General features: G+C 44.3%; 1 protein-coding gene across 1 annotated transcript; it reads right to left on the bottom strand.

Annotated features, from left to right (window-relative positions):
• Positions 1-9,957, bottom strand: LOC106675660 (odorant receptor 131-2-like). Its single transcript, XM_024799986.1, has 2 exons — positions 9,944-9,957; positions 1-943 (listed from the first exon to the last, which is right to left on the bottom strand). The coding sequence occupies exons 1-2, from the start codon at positions 9,955-9,957 to the stop codon at positions 1-3; spliced, it is 957 nt and encodes a 318-aa protein (XP_024655754.1).
• Between the last annotated feature and the right edge of the window lie 1,934 nt (positions 9,958-11,891).

The following is an 11,891-nucleotide window of genomic DNA, read 5'->3' on the forward strand; positions in this document are numbered from 1 at the left end:
TCATCCCTTGTCTTCTGCCACTGGGCATTTCAATCGACAGCACAGATGATATATGAGGACAGGTCTGATAGTCTGATCTCTTAGTCCATAAATGAGAGAAGTCAGACACCTGGGTACGATAATAAAGAGAAGATAAAAAACATTCTGAATGCGAACAAGTACTATCCTTGTAACAATCATTAAAAGAGGCACGAGTAATGGGTAGTAAATAGTTGAGGAGAGGCTGAGGAACAGCTGCATCAGATTCAAGAGCAGTGTGTTACGAGCTTTAAAGGCCAAGGCTTTGTCTGTGGAGGCTGACCTGGCTGCTACAATCACACCAATGTAAGAGAAAATGACTGCCACACCAGCAGCCACAACCACAATACAAGTGAAAGCTTTGTCAAAACGATCAGACTTTGTCCCGAGCAGAATAGCGATGTCACCACAAAAGCCTTTCACCTCTAAATCACCCAACTCTTCAAATAGTGATAAAAACAACAGAGTGCGAATAATAATGTTTAAAAAACTGATGGCCCAAATCACAGTGATAGCTGCCCCTGTGTTTCTGATGGTGATGATGGTTGCATGTCTCAGTGGGTAGCACACAGCAACATATCTCTCAAGAGGCGTCACAACCAGCGTGAGAGGAGATATCACAGATGTGAGATGAGTGAAGTTGACAAGAAAAGTACATACAGGATATGACACTGTTATTCTAAGAACTGCAAGAAGAAAATGAATCTGACTCTGTGCCAGCTGCACAGTGTCCGCAAAAAGCAGGTTATACAGAAGAATATAACGGCAGGTCTCACGAAACACAGGTTTACTCCTCAGAGTGAACAACATGATGCCATTGATGAAAAGAAACACACAGGTCGGAAGTGTTGTCAGAGTAGAAATCATGACTCGTTCTGCTAACCCTGGAGACTGGACTGTGATGTTAGTGAGAGTCTGTGATGTGCTTGTCATTGAAGAGAAAATGTAAGACCTGAAATATTAAGCTGTTAAAATCACTGAAATACAAAAGTATAATGCCCAATATTTACAAGAAACACAAAACAAAATGCAAGTACAGTAAACAAGTACTATCCTTGTAACAATCATTAAAAGAGGCACGAGTAATGGGTAGTAAATAGTTGAGGAGAGGCTGAGGAACAGCTGCATCAGATTCAAGAGCAGTGTGTTACGAGCTTTAAAGGCCAAGGCTTTGTCTGTGGAGGCTGACCTGGCAGCTACAATCACACCAATGTAAGAGAAAATGACTGCAGAATGCAAGTACAGTAAATCTGTGCAGTGTTAGCATCCTATTGTTAGTATTTGTTGTGATGTGGGCAGAGCTGTTCTGCAGTGTTTTCTTGAATTCACTTACAATTTATAATGTTTGTCCTTGAAGCCTCTTCACAAGATGCAACACGTCAGCAAATTTACCAGCTCATTAAGCGCTGATGTAATCCTTCTTCTCACATGTAGTGTAAGGTAATAATGCATACGGCTTTAAATTTTTGTTAGGGTGGTTCTGAATTACCTGACTACCACTTTTCAAAACCCCAGTTCCTAAAATTTTGGAGTTAATTGCTGATAAGTTTGGTTGTTTGTGGTGATTTGATGTTTGCTGTGTATTGTGTTTGGGAGGCCACATTGTTTAGGAAGATTAAGTGGAGGCAGTCATATTTAACAGTCATGTTTTTCTATAAAATTCTGTTTGTAAGTTTATTGGAGCTAGTATTGATGAGCTGTGTTGTGTAAACTTTGGAGAGCATGAGCAGGCTTGATTATTGAATATGCTTAAGCTACATGAAAAGTGGCTGCGCAGAAGACGGCGGCGACTCACAGACGAGGCAGGACCAGACGAGGCAGGACCAGACGGAGGCGCCTCGGACCCTCCAGCAGAGACGAGGAACAGCTGGAGTGGTTCTCCTGAACCCCCATATACAGGGTGTGAAGCAGCCAGAGACGTAGTACACACAGGGTCTAGGACAACTGGCTGAAAAGCATGGAACACAGAGTTAAACTGACATGACTGGGGGACAGAAAAGTTAACCTGTGCAACCAGCTCTGCAGTGCTCAAACCAAATTCTTTTGCCAGTTTATGTATAGCAGACAAAACCTTGTTGCTCCTAACTTTAGCAGGCATCAAATGCACAGTTTGAAAGAGTCCACGAGGAAAAACAGAAACAGTTTCTGAACAGACAGACTCTGGGCTTGTACTCTTCAACCCATGCATGGTTATGGAAGCTGGAGTCTTAACACAGGCAGCCTCAGCATATACTGGCTGGGGGGCTGCACCATCCACAGGTACAGCAACATCAACAATACTCTCCAGTGGTGTGAGCTGAACAACGTTAATAGGATCTGACTGGGAAATTAAACAGTTCATGGGAACAGGATGCTAGCAGGCTTGGACCCAGGAGCTACATAGTCCACAGATGTAAAAACATGAAAGTCACTTCGAAAATCAGAAGTGATAATTTCGCTAGCTTGTTGGTCAGCTTCACACACACCAAAATCATAGACATCTGTATAGTGCTCAGAAACATTTAGGTCACAGAAAACACTGGGTTCAGCGACAATATCCTGACTCACGCTGTCTAGCTCGGAAATGCAATGTTTCTGAATATTCCCGTTTGACATGGAAACAAAACTGTCCTTAGAAGGAAAGCACAGTATCTGCCAGCAGGGAAATACTAACTGGCTCAGTGTTAACTGGCTCAAGCAAAACGCTAGGTGTATACTAGTGATGGGTCCAACACTGACACACCAACGCATGTATCAAGCTTCTGGCAGTCCTGAATTTTATAATAAAGGACTGTCAACCCCTTAGTATTGTGGAGAGAAACATTCCAAGACCAGAGGATCCTTTCACGTACTGGGGGAATAGGAAGACATCTTATCCAAACCTTTTCCACCTGGCTTTACAGCTTTTGTGTTCCCCAGCTTCATCTGTGCCACTGAGTTCTCCAAAGCTGGGGAAATGGTGTCAAAAAAAAAAAACGCAGTAGACCTAATGCAAAAACATTGAATAAACTTATTTTTCTGAATAGAAATTTATAAACTCTAAATCAATTACATTTAAATGGGTAATATTATATTCACAATACATTTCACTTAATGTCATTCACAATATTTGCAGATATAAAAGATATAAAATGATTCCATAGAAAGTACAATACCTTACAGTGTACAAGTATGACCAGGTCATTGAATCCGTGTCTGTTGTGAGTCTCAAGTAAGTTGCCTGCAATGATATTTAAGGTCCAGCAGGTGTCAGTATGGAGCAAAACAGCAAAACGGTGTCGACAAAGTATCGGTACAGTTTGGGGAATGTTTTGGGAATGTTTCCTGATCTTGGTGGGACGCGTAGGCTTCTTCTAGTGATTCGATGTTTTTTCTAATTCCTGAATATTTTTGTTTTCTTCTTTCTTTTTATGTGATGAGAAAGAAATTATTTTACCTCTCATCACAGCTTTCCCTGCTTCCCATAGAACAGAAGCTGATGTTTCGGGAGTGTCATTATAGTCCAAATATGAAGTCCACTCTTTTTTAAAATATTTAATAAAGTCTTCATCTTTAAGTAGTGATATATGAAATCTCCAGTTTTTTCTTGGCGTAGTATTATTCTTGTGCATTAGTGTTAAAGATACAGGAGCATGATCGCTGACAGCTATAGGGTGAATCTCAGTGTCTGAAATGTCGCTCAGCAGTGAGCTGCTGACCAGAAAATAATTCAGACGAGAGTAGAAGTGATGGACATGTGAGAAAAAAGTATATTCCTTACTGGTGGGGTGAAGGGAGCGCCATGCATCGCAAAGACCAAAGTCGCTCATATACTGTTTGATTATATTTGTGGACTGCCAATTGCGCTGAGTTCCCGCTGTATTGAGCCTATCCATGTCTTCATTTAGTCCAAGGTTGAGGTCGCCGCCAAGAATGAGTGTGCCATCTAAGTGTTCAGAGAGTGCACTGAAAAAACCGTGAAAGAATGAGGGATCATCAACATCTGGACCATATACACTTGCAATACATAGCTTTTTATCAAGTATAGATAGTTTAATGATTAAGAATCTGCCCTCTGGATCTATAACTTTATCGAGTACTGTGAAATTAATATTTTTATGTATTAAAATTGCTACTCCCCTTTGTCTAGAATTATAACAAGCTGAGAACACATTAGGAAACTCAGGTGTTTTAAGTTCATTCGAACCTCTAAGAGGTCTGTGGGTCTCTTGTAAAAGGACAACATCTGCCTGTAGTTATTTGAGTTGGTTAAATATTTTTAACCTCTTTTCTCTGGAGCCAGCTCCATTTATATTCCATGTAACAAACCTTAGTGCGCCCATAGATGTGTGTGTATAACTAGGGGTGTACGCTGTGGTGTCGCTTATACAGGTGGAGAGAATACATCACTTGTTTGTGAATAAAGAGAAGGAGAGAGAGAGAAACAGACTGTGAGAGAGTGTTCCAGGGAAAAGCAATACAAAAAACACGAGACTAGACAAGGACATAAGAGGCTAAGCGCTAAGGGAGAGGAGGAGAGGAGAAAAGTGCGACCGCCTTCGTCAAGAGCAAGAGCAGAAAAAAAAACAAAAAAACTTTGGAATTTTAAGAGGCTGAATTAAACACTTAGAACATATATTGGAGGGAACAGAATTTATCCCATTTGACATACTAGTTGCACAATATGGGATCAACAAGAAAAGGTTTTTAGAATATCAACAAATTAAATCCATAATAAAAAAGAAATTTAACCTCAGTCAAGTTGAATTACAAACACCACCAAGTGCGGCACATTTTCTTACTCTTAAATCCCCCTTAAATCCCTTCCTTCCCTCCCCATCTCCAGCTGCCTCCCTCTTCCCGCTCCACCACAACCACCCACACATGCAGGGCCTTGGAGTAGGGGTATGTCACCAGGGTGCAGAAGAGGCTACCCCCCCCTCTGTCCCCTTCTGGCTGCCTCTGCCTCAATTTTATCCCACAACTTAGACATTCACATTACTCACACTCTCATTACACATACATATAGGATCTTGGGGGTGGGCACGATACACGGAGTCCAAAGTACCATCAGGGTGTACACCCCACCCCTGGCATCGTTGCCCACCTCTCAATTTTAAATACACGTAGACATTGAGGGCTAGCAGGAGGGACCATGCGCTTACCTGCTGCTCTCTGGCAGGTAGCTCCATGCCCTCCTGGGTTTTAAATGCACCTTAGAACACACATGCATCAACATTACAATGAGCGGGTGGAGGGAGGTTCGGAGTCTTCTCTCACCCCCGTTCTCTGCGACCTGCTGGAGCAGGGGGGCTAGGACTAGGAGGAGGAGTTGGCCGTCCGACTGCGGTCTGGAGTGTGGAGCCTTCCTGCTGCTGCGGAGTCGGGGCGGTCTGCCTCCCCCCACCGCAGGGAAAAGGGAAACACCACCTGGGTCTGGGTGCAGTTCCCCCCTCCAGGGGCGGGGGCACCTAGACCCGGTTTGTAGAGTACGCTTGGGGAGTGTGATCGTGTGTACAACGTCTCTTTATGTCTGTCTCCACGTTGGTTGAGTGTGGAGTAAGTGCATATGAGAGCATGAGGGTGGGAATGGATGTTTGTATCTGTGTGTGCCTGTATGTCTGTGTCTATATGTCAGGTTGGGTGACAGGCGCCACCTCTCTGGGGACATCTCAGGCCCTCCAAGGTTTGGAGGCCTATCTCCCCCTACCACCACTTCCCCTGCCAGTGGCGGACCCCCTCAGACATCGGTGCGTTGGTGGTTCTTTGTGTCCGGGGATGGGCGTCCAGGTACACACCGGCTCACTCCTTCGCAGCCGCTTATTGGGGCTCGCTCGGGCCATTTCGGAGGTGGGGTGCCTCCGGCCTCTCGGCCTGGGGCTCGGTCACTCAGGCACAGCTGGCTGCCGGCGGAGCTCGCGGGCGCGTCACTGCAACTCCCCCTGGCTTCTGCTCCGCGGCTGCTGAATGAGCCCTCATCTGGGACTCTCCTCAGCTCTTTCTGGGACAGTGGCGCGGCTGCCCCTCTGTTGGTCTTCCTTGGTCTCTTGTGTTCTGGGGGCCTCTGGATGTCTGGAGTTTTGATCTCCTCCATACCTGCTTGATACCATAAAGGACGGGGCTGTGGCTCCCCACACTCCCTAGCAGATCTTTACATGGAGAAACCTTTGGAATGCAAGCATGCTGATCCACACAGGTATGCACACAGGTGTACACATATTCACAGACGCGGACTACAGCTTTCTTGGCTGCTGCCTCAAAGCACACTGTGCACTGTCTATCTTGAGTGTTGCACAATATCGTTTATTATTTAGTAACTATTGATATCTATGGCTAGCTAGTTTATTGTGATGGTGCTTTTTTTTTTCTATTATTATGTTGCTCTTTGTTGTTTGCTGTCTCCTCTGTTTTTTTTTTCTCCATACAGGTGACCCAGGAGTTTTTTTTTGTTTTTTGTTTTTTCTCTCTTCCCCCCCTTCTCACCGTCTCTTCTCCCCTTTGGTTTTCTTTCATTCTTTCCCCCTGTCCTATCCCACAGTTATGTCTGTCCCGTTTGCAACTGAAAATAAAATAAATTCATAATTATAAAAAAAAAAGAAAAAAAAAAGAAGGGTTTAAAGAAGGGCGGACAAAAAACACAGAGTGGAAGAGAGCCAGAGATGAATAATAACTAATGATTAAATGCAGAGGGGTGTGTAAATACATGAGTGAAGAAGAAACGATCATGGGAAGCCTCATGCAGCCTAGGCTTATTAAAAAGAAAAGAAGAAAGAAAAAAGAAAAGGAAAAAAAAAAAAAGAAAAAAAAAAGAGGCATGTCGTGAGAAACCTGAAGCTTATCTTTTTCCCACCTTCTCTCAGCACGCCAACACACGCGACGTAGAGCGCGCGTAGTGTCGTTAAGCCAACACCAAGAGTAGGTTCTGGGGCGCTTCATCTTAATGGGGGCAACAGTATCAAGGATAGAAGAAAATAACGATAACAAGGTATTAGCACAGTCATCAACCGAACGCAAAGAACAACAGTCGGGAGTGACAGATGCAGAATCCAAGAAAGACATAGAGAAGTTTGACATCGCTTCAACATTAATTACACGTAGCGGGCGAAAGGGAGCCACAGGATGTAGTTCATTAGTGCATAAGCCAGTATCAAAAATAACTGGGCAATGATCCGAGATCCCAGCAGCACTTATATCCTTGATACAAATGTCCAGACCACATGAGAAAACCAAGTCCAAAGTATGTCCTTTAACATGGGTTGGGTCATTAACCCACTGAGCCAGGTTAAAAGAGTCCGTTAAGGCAAGGAAGTCTTTAGCAAATGGGTCATCCTTACAGCAAGTGAGTATGTTAAAATCAACAACAATGAGAACACAACCATACTTAAAAAGAACGGCGTGAGAGAGAGGGAGGGGGGGTGAAACGAGACAGAGAACCGCTCTCGGTGTAAGCCAGGCCCAGTCGCTTGGCGGCTGCCTCGCATCTCTCTTTTCCCCCATCTCCTTTCTGTCATACACCGGTGGCTAGCTGCCCTCTGTTGTAGCTCCGCCGTAGCCACCACCTAACAACTGAGTTACTTTTTCCACATCGAACAGCATCTGGACAATCCACCACCTTTCACTGTTTTTACCGTTACTAAAATGAATAAATGAATCACCAGCCCATATAAATGAAAAATAAATCCAGCACCCAACCAAGAGTCATCACGAAAGACTAGGGGGTGAAACGAGAGCGTGAGCCGGCCTGGGTGTCAGCCAGCCCGGCCTGGGCGTCAGACAAGTGTGTATGTGATCATACACAGGCTACCCAGCTAGCTGCCATGCGGCGCTAGCTGGGTAGCGCGGCTTTGGGGCAAGTTACACGCAAGTTACATACAAGTTAAGCGCCGAAATTTAGGCGGAAGATGAAGAATAATAATAAGAATAATAAATCCGAGGAATAGTAATAAGTGTGCCTCTTGGCATAGGCACACTTAACAAGCACAAACAAGTACGAATGGAGAAAACTTTAGTCTTCACTGCTTTTCCTGAAGACTTTCCCTACATCTTAAAGATCTGAACTTGTTAACAATAATAAATAATTTGAAGTAAATAAATAAATGTTAAAGATCTTAATTTATAATACAGTTTGCAAAAAAATGAAAAGCTTGGATACTTACAGTATATTTTATTATTAAGTAATGTATAGCAGCGGTCCCCAACCCTCGGGCCTCAGACCGGTACCGGTCCGCGAGTCGTTTGGTACCGGGGCGCGAGAGTTGAGGCTCAGGTGTGAAATGTATAGTTTTCAGGGTTTTTATCGGTTTTCAGCGTTATTTTGTTATCGTTTTTATCGTTTACTCGGTTTTCCTGGGTCTTTTCACGTGTGTTATGAATAAATTTTCTTTTTTTCGGTACCGGTACTAGTTTTATTTTGTTGTATTTATCCGCGACACCTTAAAGGCCGGTCTGTGAAAATATTGTCGGGCATGAACCGGTGCGTGGCGCAAAAAAGGTTGGAGACCGCTGATGTATAGTGTAGTTTTCTTTAAAACACCTTAAAGTTAAATACTGCACAAGTTCAAGCGACACAGCAGTTAAAGTGCCTAAAATTAATATGAATACACATTGTGACTATGATACCATAAGACTCATATGTGACGCTCTAGTGTGTGTGTGTGTATGTGTACGTACATATACACGTACGTACGTGTATATATGTATACACGTGTATACACGTACGTACGTGTATACACGTACGTACGTGTATATACACACACACACACACACACACACACACACACATGAACAAAGAGAAACAAGACAAGACTCCCTCTTCTCTGCAAGATGCTGCCATTGGTAAAAATCCTGATTGAATGTTAACTGTGCTGTTAACATTCATGGACACTTGCACTGTACTTATTTATAAACATTTCTTATTACACTCTCTATCTATCTATTAGGAATCTAGTGAAGCCCCATTCATGGAGCTCAGTGACCAGTGCTTAATGGACAATGGAGCAAGGGTATTTAATGTTTCATTATAAGCCAGATTAGTCTTTAATAGGACTTTAAAATCAACATGAAATTGAAGAGACAAACACTGTAGTACTGAAGTATTATGTTCATTTTTCTTGATGTCCCTTAAAATCAGGTAAGGACATTCTTAATTGTCAGAAACCTTTTAAGAGCGCTCTGAACAAAGAACATGGCAAGGCAGGCAAAAATAATATGATGTATGACTTTCTGTAAATTCTGTAGCAGACAAGAATGATTACGTGAGCATCACTGCTGACAGTCACTACATGGTTACTGTCATACTGCTTAGTTTTGTTGCTCAATGATGGTGCCACCACAGCCACATTGCACTGAAGGAGAATTTCTCTAACCCAGATCTTAAACTATTGTGGTGGATGCATTTTAGCAAACAATTACTTTGGCTAGAGCGTCACATATGAGTCTTATGGTACGTACATACGTACGTGTATATGTGTGTATATGTGTGTATATATGTGTGTATATGTGTATATATGTGTATATACTGTACTGCCCCTTGTGGCTGTTCAACTTGTAGCCAAGCATCTCACTGATCACTGCTGCCGTATTGTAGATCAGCTTGTTATATATATATGTACGTACGTATATACACGTACGTATGTATGTACGTACGTGTATATATATACGTATGTACGTACATACGTATATATATACACGTACGTACATATATACACGTACGTACGTATATACACGTACGTACGTACGTGTACGTACGTACGTGTATGTACGTATGTACATATATATATATAACAAGCTGATATACAATACGGCAGCAGTGATCAGTGAGATGCTTGGCTACAAGTTGAACAGCCACAAGGGGCAGTACCCTCCATGGAGAAGGAGGCTAGAGGGCAAGATCAAAGTAGCACGGAAGGAGGTTAGCCAACTAACGGAGTTGCAGAAAGGTGCGACAAAGAAGGTGCATAAGAAATACAGCAAGCTGTCCATACCTGAGGCCTTGGAAACTGCCAAGCAAAGACTCACATCCTTGGCCAGCCGCTTGAGGAGGTACACCAGAGAGATAGAAGGCAGGAGAATAAACCAGCTGTTCTCCACAGAACCAGCAAAGGTGTACTCTCAGTGGCAAGGGAACAATAAGAGAACAGCACCACCAAGGCTGGAGATGGAGCAATACTGGAAGAGCATATGGGAGAAGGACGCAACCCATAACGGCAATGCTCAGTGGCTAGTGGATCTGAGGGCAGACCACAGCGACCTCCCTGAACAGGGTCCAGTAACCATCACAGTGGCAGATATCCAAGAAAGGGTCTCCAGTATGAAGAGTTGGACAGCACCAGGGCCAGACATGGTTCGCGCCTACTGGCTAAAGAAGCTGACTGCACTCCACGAGCGTCTGGCAGCACAAATGAACCAGCTGCTAGTTAACGAGAGACACCCGGAATGGCTAACCGAAGGTCGGACGGTCCTGATCTCCAAGGACCCCAAGAAGGGACCGGTCTCCTCCAACTACCGACCAATAACCTGCTTTAGTACCACATGGAAGCTCCTGTCAGGCATCATATCGGCTAAGATGAACAGGCACATGGGTCAGTACATGAGCAGGACACAGAAAGGAATTGGTAAGAATACCAGAGGCGCAAAACACCAGCTACTGGTAGACAGAACAGTCAGCCGAGACTGCAAGACCAGACTGACCAACCTTTGCACTGCCTAGATTGATTATAAGAAGGCCTATGACTCAATGCCCCACAGCTGGATACTGGAATGCCTAGAATTGTACAAGATCAATGGGACCCTAAGAGCCTTCATCAGGAACTCAATGGGGATGTGGCGCACAACACTAGAGGCCCATAGCACAAGTCACCATCAAGTGCGGGATCTACCAAGGAGATGCTCTGTCCCCACTGCTGTTCTGCATAGGCCTGAACACCCTCAGTGAGATCATTAACAAGACTGGCTACGGATACCAACTATGGAACGGAGCAGTTGTCAGCCACCTCCTGTACATGGATGACATCAAGCTGTATGCCAAGAGTGAACGAGACATCGATTCACTGATCCACACTACCAGGCTATACAGCAATGACATTGACAATCCAGCACATAACAGCAGGGTGCAAGATGCTAGCAGGCAAGGCATACATGGAACGCCATAACCAAGTGGCCGGCATAGTGTACAGGAACATCTGTGCCAAGTATAACCTGGAAGTCCCGAGGTCAAAATGGGAGATGCCCCCAAGGGTGGTGGAGAATGACCGAGCTAAGATCCTGTGGGACTTCCAGATACAGACGGACAAAATGGTGGTGGCTAACCAACCGGACATAGTGGTGGTAGACAAACAGAAGAAGACGGCCGTAGTGATCGATGTAGCGGTTCCGAATGACAGCAACATCAGGAAGAAGGAACACGAGAAGAGAAATACCAAGGGCTCAGAGAAGAGCTCGAGAGGATGTGGAGGGTGAAGGTAACGGTGGTCCCCGTGGTAATCGGAGCACTAGGTGCGGTGACTCCCAAGCTAGGCGAGTGGCTCCAGCAGATCCCGGGAATAACATCGGAGATCTCTGTCCAGAAGAGCGCAGTCCTGGGAACAGCTAAGATACTGCAGGACCCTCAAGCTCCCAGGCCTCTGGTAGAGGACCCGAGCTTGAAGGATAAACCGCCCGCAGGGGCGTGCTGGGTGTTTTTATATATATATGTATATGTGTGTGCGTATATATGTGTGTGTGTGTGTGTGTGTGTGTATGTGTGTGTGTGTGTGTGTGTGTGTGTGTGTGTTAATAATGTCTGTTTAAACACTTTCCTGTGATTATTTCTATGTTGGCTTGAAAATTAGTTTCTCCCTCTGTTGGTATTGCAGCTTACTGTAGCTTCCACATGTGTTTACTTTTCATGTTTTGTAGAGGTAAAGCATGAAATGGAC

Source organism: Maylandia zebra, linkage group LG10, assembly GCF_041146795.1.
Source record: "Maylandia zebra isolate NMK-2024a linkage group LG10, Mzebra_GT3a, whole genome shotgun sequence".
Lineage (NCBI taxonomy): Eukaryota > Metazoa > Chordata > Actinopteri > Cichliformes > Cichlidae > Maylandia > Maylandia zebra.